At 37.3% G+C, this 23,455-nt stretch overlaps 1 protein-coding gene across 1 annotated transcript; it reads right to left on the reverse strand.

Moving 5' to 3' along the window:
• Positions 1-4,237: 4,237 nt before the first annotated feature.
• LOC128208210 (carboxypeptidase Q-like) lies at positions 4,238-23,077 on the reverse strand. Its single transcript, XM_052911671.1, has 13 exons — positions 22,997-23,077; positions 21,553-21,630; positions 20,507-20,638; positions 19,410-19,471; positions 17,130-17,297; positions 16,339-16,503; positions 15,077-15,161; positions 14,494-14,597; positions 11,994-12,152; positions 10,501-10,545; positions 10,146-10,221; positions 6,308-6,487; positions 4,238-5,783 (listed from the first exon to the last, which is right to left on the reverse strand). The coding sequence occupies exons 1-13, from the start codon at positions 23,016-23,018 to the stop codon at positions 5,644-5,646; spliced, it is 1,416 nt and encodes a 471-aa protein (XP_052767631.1). The 5' UTR covers positions 23,019-23,077; the 3' UTR covers positions 4,238-5,643.
• Positions 23,078-23,455: the final 378 nt, after the last annotated feature.

Raw genomic sequence — 23,455 nt, forward strand, 5'->3', positions numbered from 1 at the left:
CTCGTCATTTATTTAAACAATGAAACTATTCCCTGTCAATGCTTTAGCTTTAATTGCTTTTTTTCCATACAACATTGGTAAACACTTACTGGATGATATCGTTGGTGGTCAGAGATCGAAAAAGAACAAGTGAACTATTGCCACAAGGCACATTATCATGTCCTATCCTTACTCATGGTACCCTGATGCTAAGATAACTTAGTCATGCTCATTCTTGCTGTCAACCCCTTACTCATGGTACCCTGATGCGAAGATAACTTAGTCATGCTCATCCTTGCTGTCAACCCCTTACTCATGGTACCCTGATGCTAAGACTACTTAGTCATGCCCATTCTTGCTGTCAACCCCTTACTCATGGTACCCTGATGCTAAGATAACTTAGTCATGCTCATTCTTGCTGTCAACCCCTTACTCATGGTACCCTGATGCTAAGACTACTTAGTCATGCTCATTCTTGCTGTCAACCCCTTACTCATGGTACCCTGATGCTAAGACTACTTAGTCATGCTCATTCTTGCTGTCAACCCCTTACTCATGGTACCCTGATACTAAGATAACTTAGTCATGCTCATTCTTGCTATCAACCCCTTACTCATGGTACCCTGATACTAAGATAACTTAGTCATGCGCATTCTTGCTGTCAACCCCTTACTCATGGTACCCTGATACTAAGACTACTTAGTCATGCTCATTCTTGCTATCAATCCCTTACTCATGGTACCCTGATGCTAAGATAACTTAGTCATGCTCATCCTTGCTGTCAACCCCTTACTCATGGTACCCTGATGCTAAGATAACTTAGTCATGCTCATTCTTGCTATCAACCCCTTACTCATGGTACCCTGATACTAAGTCACCTTACTCTTGCTTATTCTTAACCCCTTATGCATTGTTACCCTGATACTAAGTCACCCAACTCCTGCTCATTCTTAGTCTTAACCCCTTACCTATGGGAACCCTAGTACTTAGTCACCATACTCATTCTTATTCTTACTCTAAACTCATGCTAATCCTGATGCTAAATCACCTTACTCATGCTTATCAATTCTCTTAACCCCTTATTCATTGTAACCCTGATGCATATCACCTTACTCTGTTGCTAACCCTTACTCTAAAGCAAGCTGTAGGGTAAGGCTTTATTTAGCTTTAAACTGGTGGCAGCCATATGCCTTATGCCTTCTAAGGCTGTTTTAAGAAAGTATTAAAAACAGATTATTTAGTTGTCTTGTGTTGTAAGTACACTATTGTCATGAATATAGCTACAGTTTTAATATTATTGTCATATAAGTTGTTACATCTAAGAAATAACCCTTGACTAATTTTGAAGTATGTTTTCTACAATTGCATACGTCTGAAAACCCCATTACCGTTATTTTCCTTACTTTAAATGGCACTTAGCTAAGTATGTGTACTTTCACATAAGAACTTTCATAATTCTATGAAATGATTTTTCTAAAGTCATGAATAATGAAGGTTATGCTAAAACAAGAGGGCCATGATTGGCCCTAAGTCGCTCATCTGAGTGAAAGTGTTAAATCTTTGTTCTTTTATGAGAATGTATGAGGTTATTGGTTTATAGCAATGCAAATAGGGATTAAATTTTGATGAGTCAAAACTATTGTCAAATGTTGTAGTGGTTAAGTTCATCAAAGCAAAACATTGATATTTGTTTTCAAAACTGAACACATGGTCCAACTTCCATAGTTGTAGCTTCAAAAATAACTAAGAGGGTCAAAAGGTCACAGTATAGTTCATCGGAAGACATCATTGATATTTGTTTGTAAAATTGCACCCATAGTCTAAATTTCATTGCTATAGATTCAAAAATAAGAAAGTAGGTCAAAAAATCACAGTCAATGTCATTCAAGGACAACATTGAAAGTTGTTTTCAAAAATGTACAAAAGGTCCAAGTTTCATTGATATAGCTTCAGAAACAAGAAAGTAGGTCAAAAGGGATGGGCCAGTTTTGACCTCAGAAGCACAACTTGAACAAACTTGATAGAAGACTACGTGCTACATACAATACATCAAGGGTCTGGGCCTAGCGGTTTCAGACTAGAAGAATTTCAAAGATTTCCTTATATAAGTCTATAGGAAACTTGTAACATAACCCTATGAGTTAGCTGTAAGGTAAGACCAGCTGATTCTGCCCTAGGTTGGTGGCAGCTACATGCCTTACACCTTCTAATGAAGTCAGAATATTATCATCATATAACTTTTTACATCTGAGAAATGAACCATGACTAATTTTGGAGTATGTTTTCCGCACTTGTATACATCTGGAAACCTCATTATCATTATTTTCCTTTCTTTAAATGGCACTTAGCTAAGTATATGTACCGGGTACTATCCTTTAAGAACTTTGATAATTCTGTGAAATGATTTTCTAAAGTCATGAAAAATAAAGGTTATGCTATAACAAGAGGGCTATGATGGCTCTAAGTTGCTCACCTGAGTTAAAGTTTTAAACCTTTTTTATGAGAATAAATGGCCTCATTGGTTCATGCTTTGATCGAGTATTGTGAAATGTTGTAGTGGTTAAGGACATCCAAGCACAACATTGATATTTGTTTTCAAAACTGTAAACATGGTCTAAATTTCATTGTGGTAGCTTCAAAAAATAATAAAGTAGGTAATAAGGTTACAGTTTAGCTCATCTGAGGCCAACATTGATATTTGTTTACAAAATTCCACACATGGTCTAAATTTGGTCCAATTGCTAGAGGTTCAAAAATCAGACAGTAAGTCAAAAGGTCACAGTCAAGGTCATCCAAGTACAACATTGATACTTGTTTACAAAATTTTACACATGGTCCAACATTCAATGCTGGGGTGGGATGGAGCCAGTTTCGACCTCTGGGTCAGGAATTGAACAATTGATAGAGGATGACTATATGATGCTACAAATAGAATATCAAGGGTCTGGGCCTAGCAGTTTCAGACAAAAAAATTTTTTTTTCCTAATTAAGTATGTAAGAAACTTGTGCCCCCCTAGGTGAGCCCAGTTTTGACCCCAGGGACATAATTTGTACAAATTTGTTAGAGGACCACCAGACAATGTAACACCAAATATCTAAGCTTAAGGCTTAATGGTTTTTGTTTAGAATATTTGTAAGTGTTTCCTTTGGTTGCCATGGCAAATAGAGTTCTGCATGGAATCATTTCTTAAACAATTTTGAAAGGTCACCATCCATGGGACATCCCAGAGAAGTTTCATCTAAATTGTCCATGCAGTATAGGAGATGTCGTTTGAAGCAATTGCAGACGGATGGAGAGACGCAAGACAGTGGGCTAAGGGAAAAGCTCACCCTGAGCACTTGGTGGCATAACAGGAAGCAATTATTTGATATATGTATATCAAATATGTCAAGATGTAACCGAAAGCATCAAAACTTCATGATACAACTACATGTGATCAAGGTATTCAATGCCAAATTATTTTGAATTCCTGGTGATACCATATTATTTTGGCATCATTTGAAATGGGTTGATGTGTAGAGAAAGAATATGTCAAAATTATACCATTTTCCTTTACCAAAGAAGCTTATTTTGGCCTCGAAAGATCGTGAATTAGGTAAATCCATGTTTGATTTCATTTGAAAAAAAGAGCAAACACAAACTTCACTTCCTTTTATACAGGGTATTTTCAGGCATTTATTTTGCATATTAATAGTCAGCGAGCAATAATACCCTTTTTTAATGATAACAAAATTATTTGCCGTAACTAGGCATCTGAGTTTTGCACGATTGCCAATCATTCAATGAGATCACACGCATATATTTGCATCTGATAGCTCGTAAAATCCATTATTTTTTATCAAAACTTATATCTCGTATGATTTTGATGATTTATACTTTTTTATGCCATCCGAGCTCAGTAAAATCTGGCCCCAATTTCTCGAACATTTTCAAGTCCCTTATTTCAGGATCGAGGTGTGCCCACTATTTTTATTTTGCTTTACATTGTGTAATTTTCTTGTTTGAAAAGTTCTGAGACTTTTAACGGATATGTTTTATGTTGATCACAATGCAATATTGTTTAAATTTTAAAATTAAGTTTAAGTAATTTGGTTAAATGAAATCAGATACCTTTTTCTTCAGATATTTCTTGAGGGGTTTGAGACACTATCGGCATGCATCCATGACACAAACTTTTTATTCCACTTTTTCTCATGTGACAAAGTTGGAACCCCATGTATGCTGCTAGTAAAAAGCTATATCATAAACAAAGTCAAGTAGATTTAAGCTTTATTTCGTAACAATGCAGATTAATATCCGTTTAAAACAAAAATAAAAATACCATTATTTGCTTATATCAAAATACCTGAATTCTTTGTTATTGCTAGTGAAATTGAAAAAAACAAACAAACAAAGAATAAACTTATGTGTCATTTGTACATATTAAGGGCCTTCCACATTAGAAAGTGGGTGGGGAAGGCCAATAATTATAACGTTTCAATATTTCATTTAGTTCTGAAGTTCAATATTTTTCAAGATTTAACCATTCATCCTTTGTTACAAGTTTTTGTGTAATAAGGAATTGATCAAAATTTACAAAGAAATATTTATTGAATATTTGATTATATTTTGAAAAAGTCTTTTGACATTATAAGTACGTTTTTTATGTCCAATTATTCCAGACTATCAAAACAACAATATCTTGTGACTGCTGGATGACATGTTTTCAAATAAGAAATATAATTAATGAAAAAGGGACTCAAATTCACTTCCTAGTAACGAAAAGGCAAATATTATTCTTAAATAGAAACAATCACCAAAATAACACTAGACGTTGTTTCTCAAACATTTTGGCACTGAAACCAATCCTATTCATTTTACACTTCTGCATAAAAATGCAATGCTTTTGGGGCCAAAACCTGATAAAATTTCTTCGTTAATTTTGCGACACTCTCAGAACACGTACAAATGTATGAAAGGACACATGTACCCGGTATTATGCTTGCTAAATACTAAATCATTAAACGACATCAAATATGAGTTTTTTAAGAGTTTTTGTATTGGACTTTCGAACCCACGGTGTAACTTTCCTAAATATGTCAGAAGAAGGAGCAGATGTTATCCCAAACAAACAAATTTTTAGCAACATGGTTACAAATTAACAATGTATATAAATGAATTATGTAAAACAATGACATAAAGGAAAATAAAATAATACGGTAATGAACATCTGAAGTCAATTGTATAACACTGCTTAAGTGTTTGCTTCGGTTAAAGTTACAGGGTCTGCTGGTGATTGCCATTGTCATCACTTGCAACAAAATCGCATGAGTTGAAAATAAATAAAAATAAAAATTGGCAACTTTTATGGCAACAACAATTTCTTCATAATATGTTCTTAAAGTGGTATAAGCAGCGCACTAAGCGGCTTGCATGATAGTTGATTCAGTCTCTGAATTAAATCAATCATGCTGCTGTTAGCCAAAATGTTTATTGATTGGTCAATATTTAGCCAATAATTACTGTTGACTAATCATATTGCTTCAATGTGTAAAATAGCCACATGATAACCTGTGGATAACTTATCCAGTTCTATACATTTGGCTACTGTTTGAAAACCAGCCATTCATTTGGCAAAAAGTTGATATGCCTAATTTAATCACAATTGCAAAGTTCACTCGTAACTAATGTAATGCCACTCGAACATGTATATGATTATCTCTAGGTAACACTTCATCCAAGTCCGCTACCACATAGGCTGTCACGGCCCATACCGCTGAGCACAGATTCATGGCCACAGGGTCCTGGACAGTCATTGTGTCGCCTAAAATATATATTTCTTAAAGTATATAATGTTTTAGTATTATTTTTTTATCAAAATGTAAGATAAAGCATTGCCATTTTGAGCAATGAGCACTCATACATCAACTAAAAATGTATTTCTAAATACTATTTTAAATCCTGAACCTTCAAAGAAACACGTCATGAACATTCTTAATTCAAATTATTTCTGAACATTGCATTTTTGTTAAATCGATGACCACTGCAAAATTACGTTGCTTAATGTGTTTTTATCAAAGGATTTACTTACAAAATATTATACTATTATTATAGTTAACTGATTTTTAAAAATGGCAACAGTTAACTCTCAACTGATTATTTTTTTAAATGATTCAAATATCAACAAATCACTATCCATGAAAAGCTAAATGCTAGTTTTGTATGTTCAAATCACTAAAATCCATAAGCCAAGTGCTTTTAACAGGACTAATACAAAAATGAATAAATCACTTAAAATCGAATAGCCAATTTTAGAGAATGATACAAATATAAGTAATAATACCATACCATTTGTGTGATGCCAGTAAAAGTATTGCTGGTTCATATTAGCTAAGCTCGCCCCAGGCACACCAGCCTTCATCCAGGGGCTAATATCAGTCCCCTCTCCTCCTGTGTCTAGGTTAGAGGCGTTGATCTGTTTAAGCAACTGTACAACCTCCGACATCACTTTTGTTGCATTTGTGTTACCTAAAAAGGCAAAACAATATCAATGATAGGATTTCAAGTTCAGGGGTGTTAGTTTAAGTTTAAACATATTTATTTTACAACGATTGTGAAACAAGTTATTACAACATTATATTTATCACTCTTGTTGGCACGATTTTACGCGAGAGTGTGGTCTTGTGTTTTGGGGGAAACCAGAGAACACGGAGAAAACCTACTTGTCCGGCTTGGTGACCACTAACTCACATGCGCCCAAGCCGGGAATCGAACCTGGGACACCTTGGGAAGAAGCGAGTGCGCTAACTGGACAACCAAATCACTATCAGGGGTGTTGATCAGCTATATAACTGTACCAAAGATTTAATTATCATTCATTTGGTTGACAATGTGTTGTTTTTTTCTGCAACACCAGAACAATCATAACAATTTTTTTCATAAAATTAAAATGAAGTTTGTTTCACAAACAATTTGTTGACCACAAGTCTATGTACATTTCATTTCTATACATAATGTAGATTGGTTTGTCCAAGGCTTTTACAATATTCCTTTATTTTCGCAGCCATGAATTATCAAATCAGATTTGGGCACTACAAGCAAGTTCAAGACAATGAACACAGGTCATAACTTAATACAGTATACATGCTATTCACTGAACAAAGACTGGAATTATTGGTAGAACACTGTATATTTTGTTGTTGTTCTATAACATATTAGGGTTTTAGCCAGGTTTTAGAACAGGTTGCTGCAGAAAAGGGACAGGGTGCTAAGGGAAAATTGTGTGGGGCTTTGAAGAACTTGATTTTCACTGAAAAATAAGGCATTGTGCTTACCATAATTGAAATAATATTAATAGGTTTCAACTGCTTAATATGTCAAGTTTGTATGAAACTATAAGCATATTTTAAGTGTTAATCAAAACAAAAGAAATATTTGATAATAATAATCATTTAGTTCTATGAAGGCAGCAGGGTGCCCATACTGGTCTACATGTGGGCAGAAGGGTGTGCAGTCTGGTTTCCATGTGGGCAGAAGGGTGTGCAGTCTGGTTTCCATGAGGGCAGAAGGGTGGCCATACTGGTCTACATAAGGGCAGAAGGGTGTACAGTCTGGTTTCCATGAGGGCAGAAGGGTGGCCATACTGGTCTACATAAGGGCAGAAGGGTGTGCAGTCTGGTTTCCATGAGGGCAGAAGGGTGTACAGTCTGGTTTCCATGAGGGCAGAAGGGTGTACAGTCTGGTTTCCATGAGGGCAGAAGGGTGGCCATACTGGTCTACATAAGGGCAGAAGGGTGTACAGTCTGGTTTCCATGAGGGCAGAAGGGTGGCCATACTGGTCTACATAAGGGCAGAAGGGTGTGCAGTCTGGTTTCCATGAGGGCAGAAGGGTGGCCATACTGGTCTACATGAGGGCAGAAGGCTGTAAAGTCTGGTTTCCATGAGGGCAGAAGGGTGGCCATACTGGTCTACATAAGGGCAGAAGGGTGTGCAGTCTGGTTTCCATGAGGGCAGAAGGGTGTACAGTCTGGTTTCCATGAGGGCAGAAGGGTGGCCATACTGGTCTACATAAGGGCAGAAGGGTGTACAGTCTGGTTTCCATGAGGGCAAAAGGGTGTGCAGTCTGGTTTCCATGAGGGCAGAAGGGTGGCCATACTGGTCTATATAAGGGCAGAAGGGTGTACAGTCTGGTTTCCATGAGGGCAAAAGGGTGGCCATACTGGTCTACATAAGGGCAGAAGGGTGGCCATACTGGTCTACATAAGGGCAGAAGGGTGTGCAGTCTGGTTTCCATGAGGGCAAAAGGGTGTGCAGTCTGGTTTCCATGAGGGCAGAAGGGTGGCCATACTGGTCTATATAAGGGCAGAAGGGTGTGCAGTCTGGTTTCCATGAGGGCAAAAGGGTGTGCAGTCTGGTTTCCATGAGGGCAGAAGGGTGGCCATACTGGTCTATATAAGGGCAGAAGGGTGTACAGTCTGGTTTCCATGAGGGCAGAAGGGTGGCCATACTGGTCTATATAAGGGCAGAAGGGTGTACAGTCTGGTTTCCATGAGGGCAGAAGGGTGTGCAGTCTGGTTTACATGAGGGCAGAAGGGTGTGCAGTCTGGTTTCCATGAGGGCAGAAGGGTGGCCATACTGGTCTACATAAGGGCAGAAGGGTGTGCAGTCTGGTTTCCATGAGGGCAGAAGGGTGTGCAGTCTGGTTTCCATGAGGGCAGAAGGGTGTACAGTCTGGTTTCCATGAGGGCAGAAGGGTGGCCATACTGGTCTACATAAGGGCAGAAGGGTGTACAGTCTGGTTTCCATGAGGGCAGATGGGTGTGCAGTCTGGTTTCCATGAGGGCAGAAGGGTGTACAGTCTGGTTTCCATGAGGGCAGAAGGGTGGCCATACTGGTCTACATAAGGGCAGAAGGGTGTTCAGTCTGGTTTCCATGAGGGCAGAAGGGTGTACAGTCTGATTTCCATGAGGGCAGAAGGGTGTACAGTCTGGTTTCCATGAGGGCAGAAGGGTGGCCATACTGGTCTACATAAGGGCAGAAGGGTGTGCAGTCTGGTTTCCATGAGGGCAGAAGGATGGCCATACTGGTCTACATAAGGGCAGAAGGGTGTACAGTCTGGTTTCCATGAGGGCAGAAGGGTGGCCATACTGGTCTACATAAGGGCAGAAGGGTGTACAGTCTGGTTTCCATGAGGGCAGAAGGGTGGCCATACTGGTCTACATAAGGGCAGAAGGGTGTACAGTCTGGTTTCCATGAGGGCAGAAGGGTGTGCAGTCTGGTTTCCATGAGGGCAGAAGGGTGTTCAGTCTGGTTTCCATGAGGGCAGAAGGGTGGCCATACTGGTCTACATAAGGGCAGAAGGGTGTACAGTCTGGTTTCCATGAGGGCAGAAGGGTGGCCATACTGGTCTACATAAGGGCAGAAGGGTGTACAGTCTGGTTTCCATGAGGGCAGAAGGGTGGCCATACTGGTCTACATAAGGGCAGAAGGGTGTACAGTCTGGTTTCCATGAGGGCAGAAGGGTGTGCAGTCTGGTTTCCATGAGGGCAGAAGGGTGTTCAGTCTGGTTTCCATGAGGGCAGAAGGGTGGCCATACTGGTCTACGTAAGGGCAGAAGGGTGTACAGTCTGGTTTCCATGAGGGCAGAAGGGTGTGCAGTCTGGTTTCCATGAGGGCAGAAGGGTGTGCAGTCTGGTTTCTATGAGGGCAGAAGGGTGGCCATACTTGTCTACATAAGGGCAGAAGGGTGTACAGTCTGGTCTCCATGAGGGCAGAAGGGTGTACAGTCTGGTTTCCATGAGGGCAGAAGGGTGCTACCAAAAAGGACTGGGTGAAGCACGCTTTCATAACTCCCCATCTAACATGTATTGAAAACCTGCCTGCTGTATCAACAATAGATTTAAGTCTCACAGAAAAACAAGAAGACCACAAGTGTATGCCAACGCTCATCTGTTTTTCTCAGTTGAAGAGGTATAACTCAACAATTATTAAAGCCAGAGTTATGGCCCTTGCCACACATGTTTGGATTGTTTTTGGCAACATGTTTACTAAATTTCATTTCAATATGTTGAGCATTTTGTTTTTGATGCCAACAATGCTGCTTATACAGCAGACAACAGAGACACTAATGCTATCATAGTACTGCCATCTTTTTGGTTCGAATATCAGACGAGTTAAGAATAGTTACCAGTAAACTGTATGCCTGTGGGAGTGAATGTTCCTATATCAGATTCCATCACTAAACTCATAGTGTCTACCTCAGCCTGTATTAAAAGATTCCTTTGTTGAAAAAACATCATGTACATGTAGAAACTGTAATACAAAAAATTACTTCTAAAATAACGAATGAAAAAATCAAAATATTTTGAACCGATAAAATAAAACATATAATACTTAAATAACATGTAATTATTGAATAAAACAAAGTTTCTCAAATTTCAATAAAATAAATATTAGTTGTCTGTTCTAGAGCTTTATTAGAATTATTTCCATTTCATGTGTTTAAATAAGAAATATTTAATATACCGGGTAGTATCATTTACCTTGTGCTCATTGAAATAAGACTGCGATCCAACACCCCCAAATTCCTGAAAGAGAGTCAAAAAATATAAATCTTAAAGAAATTGGTTGTTTGTTTTCGTAGTGATTAGATATAAGAACCACAAGCAGAAAACACTCCTCTCTTTATCAATAGCACCACAAGCAGATGCTTACACTCGTCTGCTTAGACATAGCACCACCAGCAGATGCTAACTATGTCTGTTTAGAACATAGCACCACCTGCTGATGCTAACACTGGTCTGTTTAGACATAGCACCACCCGCAGATGCTAACACTCATCTGTTTAGACAGAGCTCCACTTGCAAATGCTAAATATGTCTGTTTAGAACATAGCACCACCCGCAGATGCTAACACTGGTCTGTTTAGACATAGCACCACCAGCAGATGCTAACACTACTCTGTTTAGACAGAGCTCCACCTGCAGATGCTAACACTCGTCTGTTTAGACATAGCACCACCTGCAGATGCTAACACTTGTCTGTTTAGACATAGCACCACCCGAAGATGCTAATACTCGTCTGCTTACACACAGCACCACCCGCAGATGCTAACACTCGTCTGTTTAGGCATTGCACCACCCGCAGATGCTAACACTCGTCTGTTTAGACAGAGCTCCAGCGGCAGATGCTAACACTCGTCTGTTTAGACATAGCTCCACCCGCAGGCAGATGATAACACTGGTCTGTTTAGACAGAGCTCCACCCGCAGATGCTTACACTAGTCTGTTTAGATAGAGCTCCACCAGCAGATGCTAACACTTGTCTGTTTTATACAGAGCTCCACCTGCAGATGCTTACACTAGTCTGTTTAGACAGAGCTCCATCGGCAGATGCTTACACTAGTCTGTTTAGACAGAGCTCCATCGGCAGATGCTTACACTTGTCTGTTTAGACATAGCACCACCTGCAGATGCTAACACTTGTCTGTTTAGACATAGCACCACCGGCAGATGCTTACACTAGTCTGTTTAGATAGAGCTCTGGCGGCAGATGCTAACACTTGTCTGTTTAGACATAGCACCACCTGCAGATGCTAACACTCGTCTGTTTAGACATAGCACCACCGGCAGATGCTTACACTAGTCTGTTTAGAGAGAACTCCAGCGGCAAATTCTAACACTTGTCAGTTTAGACATAGCACCACATTACATAAACACTTGTTTTTCTCAGTTGACCAAGGAGGAAAAAAGTCATAACATATTCAAGCCAGTGATGGTACATGCATATTCTTTGTGTTAACACATCCACCAAGTTTCATATGTTTATCTTTAATAGCTTCCAAGTTATGACAAATGTTGAAAAATTCTAACATCAATGACAATGCCACCAACGACAGCATTGCAGGGACAGTATCTTGACTTCCTTTTTGTGAAAAAACCCAGTTAAGCTAAAATGATAACAACATTTATTGTTCTACATTGATATTTAAGGAATCAAAGTACTGGGTGAAATATGCTTTAATTTTATCATCTACCTCTGCAGTCCACAAAACGAGTCTCAGTGTACGTTTAGGACGAAGTCCCAGTTGCCTGACCAATGAGAGGGCCTGCCAGGATATGAAGGCTCCACCTCCATCATCCATCGCCCCCTGGCCAACATCCCAGCTGTCCAGGTGACCACTGACCAGCACTGTCTGGACAAAGAAAGAATACATTCTTGTATTTGATACATTGTTGACTAGGGTTTTAGCCAGGTTTCAGAAAAAAATGGGTGCTACAGTTAAAGGACAGGGTATAAAGGGAACATTGTATATGGCTGTGAAGAACTTGATGAATGTGAACTTGACGGAAAATGTTAGAAATTGTGTTGAAATTGAAGAAATATAAGATTCCAACTGCCAACTATTGACTATTAAGATTGTATATTTTTATAATATTATTTTCAGTTTTAATCAAAACACAAGAAATATAAGGGATGTCCAACAAAAAGATAATTTTACTTAGGTGATTCTAAGCACATTCCTTCTCTTGCGATCTGGTGTTCATAGAAATTATTTTTACTTGTAAGTATGTAGAATTTCTAAATTATTGTGTATTGAAAACTGGGAACTCAAAAATTGTTATAAAAATGGCCAAACAATCTTTAACTTGATCTCGCTTCATAACAACAACAAAAATAAAAGGCAATGGTTTTAAAGTTGTTTAAAGGTCTGTTTGGTAACATAGTCAAACTCCAATGATCAACCTATTATGGGTCAGTAATGGGTATCTGATAATGATTTTAAAGATGAGCAAAGAAATGAAGAAAACGCTATGAATACTCAAATAATGTTCCTGAATTTCCACAAGAATAAAGTTTAAAATCATATCACCTCAAGAACATCGTTTAGGATGTAACCGACATGCAGAAACAGACTGACATATATGGTAGATAAAGTTGGTATGTATTTAAAATGTTATTACCAGTTTAAAAAAACAGAAGAAATATTAGACAGACTTAGGCATTTAATTCTATGAAGGCAGAAGGGCACCCATATTGTTATCCATGAGGGCTGAAGGATGCTACCAAAAAAAAGGTCAGGGTGCAGCTCCCTTCCATAACTCTAGCTCAAACCCTACTTTGGATGCTCCCATGCCATACACATTGAACAAATAAATTTATTGAAATTGAAATCCATGTGGTTTGTTAACCAGGTTTTCACATAGTGAAACCTGGTTATTAGAAAGACGAACGTCGTAGTTCGGGTGGGCGGCTGGGCGGTGTCAAACTCACCTATGAAACTGAATAACTTTAGTTAGGGTTGACATATCTTGACTGAACTTGGTATAAAGGAAGAGTTTATGGAGACCTTTCATGGGATTGAGTTCGGGGTCCCTAGGGTCAAGGTCACTGTTATTAAAAATAGAAAAACGGTTGAAACTGAATAACTTTAGTTAGGGTTGACATATCTTGACTGAACTTGGTATAAATGAAGAGTTTATGGGGACCTTTCATGGGATTGCGTTTGGGGTCCCTAGGGTCACGGTCAAGGTCACTGTTACTAAAAAAATAAAATAAAGTTGAAACTGATTACTTTAGTCAGGGTTCACATATATTGACCAAACTTGGTATAAAGGAAGAGTTTATGGAGACCTTTCATGAGCTTGTGTTTGGGGTCCCTAGGGTCAAGGTCACTGTTACTAAAAATAGAAAAACAGACACAGGCTTAAGTTCTTCTCTTATTGGTTTAAATGCTTTGAATATTCATTAGAAGATGTTGATTTTATCATCCATCATCGTCCATTATACGAGAAAATAGAACACAACTAGACCCTGGTCATGCCCATCAACCTAGGCCCTGGCTTTCCAAGGATGTATTTTTGTCACATTCATCTAACGCTCAACTCTCTTGTGTTTTGGTGACCAATACCCTTTCAAATGGAGTTTTCTACCATAGCAGACATGTTTATGCGTTTTTTACCTAAAGAGTTCTGTTTTTTTCAATCCTGTGTAATACAACTCGTGTGCAATAACACGCCTAACAATATAATATTTTAATTTTACTGATACCGTTCAGAAGGGTACAGACAAAATAAGATTAATGTATAAAAAATGTCATTTTTAAAACCTTAAACTGACAATGCTTCTTGGAACTATTGACTTCAAATTACTTCAAATTACTGCTTATTATGACAATAACATCAGTTAACAACAACGCACATGCTATTAATGAAATGCATAAAAACAGCATTTGTAACATCAAATTTTACTGTCAGAAGTACAAACATAAAGGTATGCAAAAAAAGTATCATTCTTATGTATGGGGACAGGTCTTATGATCCGACCAGGAGGCTACAAGGAGGGCAACTCTGCAAGCATGTTATCTGTTCTTCTGCGCATGTAATCGGGTCCTATTTTCAATCCATACCACATACGCATGAAAGATACTTATAATTTTGGTCAGAAAATGTAAATTGGAAGAAATTGTCACAGTTTCTGTTATTTTACACTTTCAAATAAAAAAAAAAAAACGATAACTTTATCATGTTTCTCACCTGTTCTGGGTACAGGCTGCCTTTGATTTCTGCCACGGTGTTCCTTGAAATCTTGTTTGGAAGATTCTGGGCCGACATGTTCAAAAACACCTCAATCTGCTCACCTAAGATCATAGACATTCAACAAATAAGGCACAGATACAAATGAGAAGACCGGCAACTACCCATCTATAGTTGGCCATATCATTAAAGCAGAATCAATTTTGACCTTTTTTTGTATGAAAACTAAAAATTATATAAACCTGCCAATGCAATGCATAGCAAACTGGTAATACCCGGTATAGATCCTTTAAATTTCACAAAATTCATGCTCAAATACTTCATCATTTATGAATCTTTGTTTACAGCAAAGTACATGTATCAGAATTACTTCGTTAATTTCTGCCCCTATTATTTCAAAATGAATCTTACTTATTTTGTATTATTGAAAACACGTAAACAGGTAAATAGTGTGTGTGTGTGTGTGCGTGTGTGGCGAGGGGTCAAACCAGGAAGTCATGGGCACCACCAGGCCCTGATAACTGACATACTTTCTGACTCATATATATTGATTCTGAACCATATCACGCTCGCCAATATCCACCTCTTTGAGCCATCCTCCACATCATCTCTGCATCTTCTACGGTAATGCACGCTGTTGGTATCTTCTTTATGCCAGATTGGTAATCCTTTAAAAATAGTGTTAAAATAGTATAAATGGTGGCAAAGAACACCCTAAATCAAGAACTCAATAACTGCATATGGAACTAGAAGCAGTAACTGAGCTCTTTCATTAAAGTACACTCTTACTCCCAATTAAGATGAACCACAAATAATACAATTGTTTAAATTTACCGAAAAAGGATGAATAAATTTTGAAAACAATGGTTCTTATGAAGGGTACCATGTTTAATTTGAAAGAAAGGCGCAGAAAACATGGTATTTCTACCTTATGAGACAACATTTATCACTGTAAATCTTAGCACTCACCAGTCATTTAATATTTGTGCGTTTTCAGCTATTAAATACGCTGTTAAAATCTTGTTATCAGTAATTAATATTTTCCATAAATGTATTATTTAGTAAGTTAATAACAGTTTATCACTCAAAATTTATGTCTGTAATACAAGTGTATGTATTGATTTTAAATACGAGTGCCACTTAAAGGTGACAGGTCATACACCAGATATGTCTAGTAATCTACAAGAAGAATTGAATAAACTATGCACAGCAGTAAACTTTGTGTACCAGTAAAATGTTAATGTAATGTGCACTGCACCAATCTTCTCACTGGGAATATGTAAAAATCCTAAATAATGGAAAGGCTTTGTGGCTGTATTCAATAAGCAACTTAGATTCAACTTAAATTTAAAATTAGAAACTAAGATGCCTGTATATTTAGCTGACCAATAGGCTGAATGAAATCACTGCGGGATGTCTAAGGAAAAGGATCAAAATTAATCAATATTGAATACTGGCCCTATACTCTTAGGTTTACAGTTTCTTATTGCTTGTCCATGTATAACATGTTAAATGTAGTGGTTAGTCTGAACAATTTTGGAAAAATAGGTTCCTAAATGATTTTATTATTGGAAAGAAAAGTGAGTTTCAGCAATCTTTACTTCACACTTTGGTTTGAAATGATCAATAACTAACAACCATCCGGAAAATCAAATGAACCCCCCGATTCCACCCACACTACTGCAACCTCAACCCCTACCCCCTCTTATCTGCATGCCAGTATGAGTACTTTCAACAGACAGGGGAGTAACACTGCAGTTAAGTGTACCAACTGCCTCAAGTTCAGATGCTCTATCTTCTCCAAGCAACTGTTCTAACCCTCCTCAAACCCCTTACCCATCTCACCTGCATGCCAGTATGGGGACTATCCACAGACAGGGGAGTAACACTCCGGATCAGTGACGCCACTGCCCCATGTTTGGCTGCCTTCGCTGCTCCTGATGCCCTATAACGCACAGATATTCCATAACCATGGTAGTCCTGATTATACACCACTATCTTCCCAGGTACCTGGAATCAAAGACGTTACTATTTTACTGATTTTTAGTAACTTATTAATTCTATTCACAGCCAATATAATTTTATGGCAGGTTATTAACTCACTGTTTGAAGAGTTTTATGCGAAGTGATTACCTCACTGCTGATATCCTATGACAAGTTATTTATTCACTGTAAGTTTTATGGCAAGTTAGTATGTCACAGTGAGGTGAGTTTTATTGCAAGTTATCAACTCACTGCCGGGAGAGCTTTTGGCAAGTTATCAACTCACTGCCAGCAGAGCTTATGGCAAGTTTTCAACTCACAGCCGGGAGAGCTTATGGCAAGTTATCAACTCACTGCCGGGAGAGCTTATGGCAAGTTATCAACTCACTGCCAGGAGAGCTTATGACAAGTTATCTAGTCACTTCCGGGAGAGCTTATGACAAGTTATCTAGTCACTTCCGGGAGAGCTTATGGCAAGTTATCTAGTCACTGCCGGGAGAGCTTACGGCAAGTTATCTAGTCACTGCCAGGAGAGCTTATGGCAAGTTATCAACTCACTGCCAGGAGAGTTTATGGCAAGTTATTTAGTCACTTCCGGGAGAGTTTTATGTTAAGTTATACCAACTGTGGAGAGAGTTTTAACTAGATCTTACCTCAGTGGCTCTTTTTTCCAGTTCATCAAAGGACTTGACCACAATGACCTCTGCCTTTATACCCTGGGGCCCAGTACCTACACTGTAGCCCAGCCCCAACATGGGCAATTTATGGACTCTGGGCTTTAACATCACGGCTGATTCATCCCCACGTACCCAGTGAGGAACCTGAAATTTAAGTCAGTTTGATTAAGTTGTTGCAAACACTGTGTGATAATGGATTAGCAGGTCCTTTTGTTCCATTGGTTATCTTGACACGTTCATAGGGGTATTTGGGAATGTGTGAAGGGCAAATAAGGTTTATGTATTACATTTTCTGATGTCTTAGTCATTCAGACCAAAATTAGAAAAACAAGAGGCACATCAGTGCCTGTGCTCCACTGGCCAAAAGGTTCAAGCAAAGACCACCTAACGAACATTTTCGTCAAGTTTCATAGAAATACAATCATCAATTTTTGAGGAGAAGTTATTTAAAAAAATTTTTTACTTTAATAGCTCTGGCTGCCATGTTGTGCAGTGGACCGAAATGATTTGGGCAATTTGAGTAAAGGAGCACCAAACAAACATTTCTGTCAAGTTTTATCGAAAAAAGGTCATCGGTTTCGACGACAAGTCGTATAAAGTTTTTTATATTTTTTAGCTCTGGCAGCCATGGTGTGCAGTGGACTGGAACCATTTAACAAATTTTGGTTAATGACCATCCAAGGAACATTTCTGTTAAGTTTCATCAAAATCTGATCATCGGTTTCTGAGAAGATGTTCTTTAAAGGTTTTTCTATTTTTTTGCCCTGGCAGCCATGTTGTGCAGCGGACCGGAACCATTTGAGCAATTTTGGTTAAAGATCACCCAAGGAACAATTCTGTCAAGTTTCATCAAAATCTGCCTATCCGTTTCAGAGGAGATGTCGTTTAAAGATTTTGCTATTTTTAGCTGTGGCGGCCATATTGTGCAATGGACCAGAACCATTTGAGCAATCTTAATAAAGGACCACCCAAGGAACATTACTGTTAAGTTTCATCAAAATCTGCCGAACCGTTTCAGAGGAGATGTCGTTTAAAGATTTTGCTATTTTTAGCTCTGGCGGCCATATTGTGCAATGGACCGGAACCATTTGAGCAATTTTGGTAAAGGACCATCCAAGGAACATTTCTGTTAAGTTTCATCAAAATCTGATCATCGGTTTCTGAGAAGATGTTCTTTAAAGGTTTTTCTATTTTTTTACCCTGGCAGCCATGTTGTGCAGCGGACCGGAACCATTTGAGCAATTTTGGTTAAGGACCACCCAAGGAACAATTCTGTCAAGTTTCATCAAAATCTGCCTATCCGTTTCAGAGGAGATGTCGTTTAAAGATTTTGCTATTTTTAGCTGTGGCGGCCATATTGTCCAATGGACCACAACCATTTGAGCAATTTTAATAAAGGACCACCCAAGGAACATTACTGTCAAGTTTCATCAAAATCTGCCGAACCGTTTCAGAGGAGATGTCATTTAAAGATTTTGCTATTTTTAGCTCTGGCGGCCATATTGTGCAATGGACCGGAACCATTTGAGCAATTTTGGTAAAGGACCACCAAAGGAACATTCCTGTGAAGTTTTGTCAAAATCTGCTTATCAGTTTCAGAGGAGATGTCGTTTAAAGTAAAAGTTTACGCACGCACGCACGCACGCACGCACTCACGACGGACAATCTGTGACGACATAAGCTCCATGGCCTTCGGCCAGTGGAGCTAAAAATTGAAGAAATTGGACCATTTTTAGCCATTTTCTGTTACTGAAATTGGACAAAATTGGTCGAAACCTGTATATTGTCGGATTTATCAGCCCTAGCCAACAATGTACAGTATTTTGTAATAATGGTGATAACTTGTTATGTGTGTTTAAAAGTGGTAATAACAACATGTATAGTTCATTGCTTGCTGTCCAGTCAATCAGTGTCCAGAGTGCCTACATGTCCTGTATTTTGTTTATTAGCCTACATGACTAAGTAATTTACCTTTATTGGGCTGTGACTTCATACTTAATTACCTTCTTACCTGAGCTCCCATGTTAATATGTAAATCAGTAAGTCATGTTCATGTATTACAAATTATTTCTGTGGTTGTTGTCACTCCCTTTGAATAAATTCATTCAATTTGGAATACATGAACTACAACATATACCGTACTTGCTGATTCATTGAAATTGCTGTGTATTCATAAAGAAGAATTAGCAGTAGTTTTTCTTTCGGCCACTAAGTTTTAAACTGCATGATTAATGTTGAGATGGAAAATAGAATTACCACAGCATTTTCCCCGTGCACATTTTCCAACTGATCCATCTTCAGGGCCTCCAGCATATAGTCTGAAACATCCCGAGGAACCTGCTGATTATTTCGAGGTTCTTTTTAGCTTCAATTTCATTATAAGCTGTCGGTGTAAATTGCTAGGTTTAATTAATTTAGTATACCGGTAACTTAAGAGATTTTTTTCAATGAAGATCAAAGGATAAGGTTGAACTGAACTTTAAAACACTAATAAAGTTGAAAATGAAGTTGAGATTAAAAAAAAAAGTTCCATCTGGAACATTCTGATAAATGTTATATATTTAAAGTAACGCTCGTGTAAAACTAAGATCCTGTATTGAAACTGGCCCCAGGGGCGTAACTAGGCGTATTCCATGTTAATATGTACCTTCTAAAGACATCTATCTTTAAGAATATCTAACTAGTACAACAAAATGTTGGCTTGCAAAAAATGTAAGGCAATGCTACATAATATACTATTTACTGTAGCCTAGTAACACTTAAAATAAATAGTAAAGACCATCATATACCCAAATAAGATGTACATACCCACATTACTACAACACAGGCCTTAATCTAACAGCTTTATAAGATTTATAATAACTTCCTTAACATTTGTTATGATTTTCATGTGACCATTGTTTAGGTAAAACAATTGTGAGCATTGGATACCGCAAATAATTCCTGTTTTAACGTTTTTAATATTTTTTTTAGAAAAGTTAGCACAAAGCTATTTGACTAGTACCAGTATATGTTCAGACCAATGTTTTTAAATATTTACTTCTCCCTACGGCCACACCAAACAAGTGTATTTTCAGAAAGTGCCAAAACAATGTTGACACACATGTATAACATGCCAAAAACACTGTCTTGTGAAGCAGTGATGTTTCAAACCACAAAAATGTTATTGCCAAGAATGGAATAAAGTTATTGTTCAGAATTATCATTTTAAAATCTGATTACATAATAAAAGGTATATTGGTTTCAATTTGTCCACTCCCATTTTTGATATGGAATAATGTTTTTCTTTATTTCACCAGCTTGCATCTGGCCTTACTGTGAAAGGCATCTTTAATCCCGAGCGCCATTTTTACCTATAGCATCTTCCAGATTCTGAGAGCCTGCTAGTCTGTAGCCAAACTTGTCTGTGAATGTGGCCAGTCTGTTGTAAGACTGGTTCTGGGCTGCGCCATTCAAAGACAGGTCGATAATCCTGTTGGCAACATCTACAAGAAAACAGTATACATGTAATTAAGCCTTTAAAGACATATGTCATGATAATTGGGTACTTAATCCGATGGGTGTGATCTTTTCACTTGTATTGGGGTGTCAACAGACAATAAATCAGTCAGTCAAATACCGTATGTGGAATATTACTGATTCTGACTCGATTCTTTTTTAATTTCTTATAGCCGCACTTATAAGACAGGGCCCCTTTTTTCAGGTTAAAATCGGGACCAATCACTAAAATCTGAGCCATACACCGTACCATACACTTTGTTCATTTTTTTATATATTGTTTATTGTAAAATGTTTTACATATAAATGCATGATCATATAAATAATCAAACATATTTTTATTTTTTTTAAATGCTTTTATTGTCTAATCAAATCTGCTGTAAAATGGCTGTACATGAAATTCACTGGCTCCTAATGATAAATAAACTGATAAAACTTTGATTAAAAAGATTTAAGTAGTTATGCAAATACATAAATGTACACGTTTGTAAAGAAAACATTCATTTTATTGCAACATAATACTACTTAAATTCTTTTACAAACAAGAATTAAAGTTTATAGCATACCAAGTTTTTGTAGCCTGACAGTTGTTTAATATTACATGCGCTTAATACATTAGGGTTCCAAAGTCAAATTTATATTAACACAACAAAGTTTGACCATTTGATGGTTGATGTCTTTTTAAATAATTATTATTTAACAGTCCATAAACAAATCAACATATTTTATGCAAATGAAATCTACAGAACTATTTAATCATTTAAGTTTCAATGCTCCAAACACTGTTTAATATTAGCTGAGGATTATTGCATTTTTTTATACCCAAAGATGTGACTTAAGCTACTATTTTAATTTCATGACTGTGTTTAATGTTGCAATACCACCATGAAAAAAATCTAACCCTTGTATGAGGCCACCTGTTTCCTCACTCTGTTGATGTCGATCCCCGCAACCAGGCTGCTCTGCACCAGAAGCACAACTGAAATCATACATAATAACTATGTGACATGGGCCATTTGTTCAGAACTTTGTTAAAGTTAATAACATGATTAATAAATAGTGGTAACTTAAAATGTGAAATATTTGATGATGTGCTCACATATTTAAATGTAAACAGGTACTGCTAAAAAACTTGTTTAAAATCTTGTTTGAAATACTACAGATCACAAGTGTATCCATTAAACTTCCAGAGTACAGTAATAAGGATTTGAAAGTTAACAACGATGATGTTAAAAACTTCGTTAACTTAAATAAAGTTCTGAACAATTGGTCCATTATTTTAATGTCAGTGAGAGAAAATGAGTCATTTGGAGGAAAAAGTGGCATGTCTTTTTTGGTGAAACATGTACATTATAAGCAGACAATTGTATTTGACTGAACTGAAAAACTTCTTGCCAATTTAACTTTACACACCAGTCACCATGGCCATTTCTTTTAAACATGGGATCAATCTATATGTTCTTGATTATTCAAGTACGTTCCACAGCAGGACTCATTTTCACTGACTACGTCATATAAATATACAAGTATTATATTGATATATATTTATAATATTGACATCACATACTGTATATCTAAAAAGACTTAAAGAGTAACTGAATAATTATAGATGATTTTTTATAGTATTAAAATTATGATCTTTCCAAACAATAGATGGTTTCAAGATTATTTTATGCAACAAAAATACCATTTTAAATTTCTAAGACGCCAAAATATGTTGTACTTTTAAACTGTATTATATACTGTACTGTGATAAATACATGTATTCTGTGTATGTAAACGAACAAGCATGTTTATGCTGGTACATACAAAGTGCACATTCATATAATGAAGAATGAAAACTCAATCTTTCATGCTCAGTATTCACAGGCTTTTTGCTCAGGACTCAGGAGGGTGGTACATGGTATGCAGAAGCTCAAAATTGACCATTATTCGGTATGCAGACTTGCTAAAAGGTTTAAGTTTGTTAAGTTTCAGGTAAGTCAGTGATGGAGTAATCCATATGCAATATGGGGTTTACTTTATCTTTTGTACCAGCTGATAACCTGAAATTGTTATTATATAAAGTATATATACTTTAAACACATACTCAATTAGTTGTTAACAGATTCTAGTAATGCAGTGCTAAGATATTCAAAGTAATTGACATTAACACTTTAACTTAAATTCACTGCACGTGTACATGGACTAGATATATTGAATATTTACATCCAACATGCATCATGTAATGCATTATGATCTAAATTATCTAATAACTATTATCCTACATCTGGTATGCGTGCACATAAATGTACTATTCAATGTACTGTTAAATTCGTCACCCTAACATTTGTTTTAATAATTACCAATTAACAGGTTATTGGCCATCCTCAGGTACCTGTGTTGTGAACTTCCTTGTCACATGTACATGTACAGATCACATGATGTAAACAAACAAACGGTAATTTCCTTAGTTTACTATTTCCCGTACATTGACCGTCCCCGTATGGTGCACGTAAAACGGAGTTTATCCGGGTGCTACTCCCGTGTCAAATTTAATTATTTTGTATATTGTGCCCAGACTTAGTTCAATGAAAAAACACACACGACAGTTGTTTCTTATAACTTCAAAAGCTATGCTGCTAAGATGTGAATGCATTATGAGCTTTTTAAGCACTCTCTGATGTTTATACCGTTAAAATAAGGACTCGGACCGCACTTCTGGATCACACCAGTAGAAACCTTTTGTTTCAATATAGGAGAAAAAGGTATCAAAATACACTCAATTTAAACTGCACCACTTCGGATTAGAAATTGTTTACATT

Source organism: Mya arenaria, chromosome 11, assembly GCF_026914265.1.
Source record: "Mya arenaria isolate MELC-2E11 chromosome 11, ASM2691426v1".
NCBI lineage: Eukaryota > Metazoa > Mollusca > Bivalvia > Myida > Myidae > Mya > Mya arenaria.

Excerpts from the sequence above, each read along its gene's own strand:
- LOC128208210 (XM_052911671.1), bottom strand. The coding sequence starts at position 23,018 with ATGGCCAATAACCTGTTAATTG. Across the intron at positions 14,598-15,076 it reads GTGGAGGATGGCTCAAAGAG|GTGAGCAGATTGAGGTGTTT; the intron begins GTGGATATTGGC and ends CTATGATCTTAG. Across the intron at positions 12,153-14,493 it reads GCAGCCTGTACCCAGAACAG|ACAGTGCTGGTCAGTGGTCA; the intron begins GTGAGAAACATG and ends TTCTTTGTCCAG.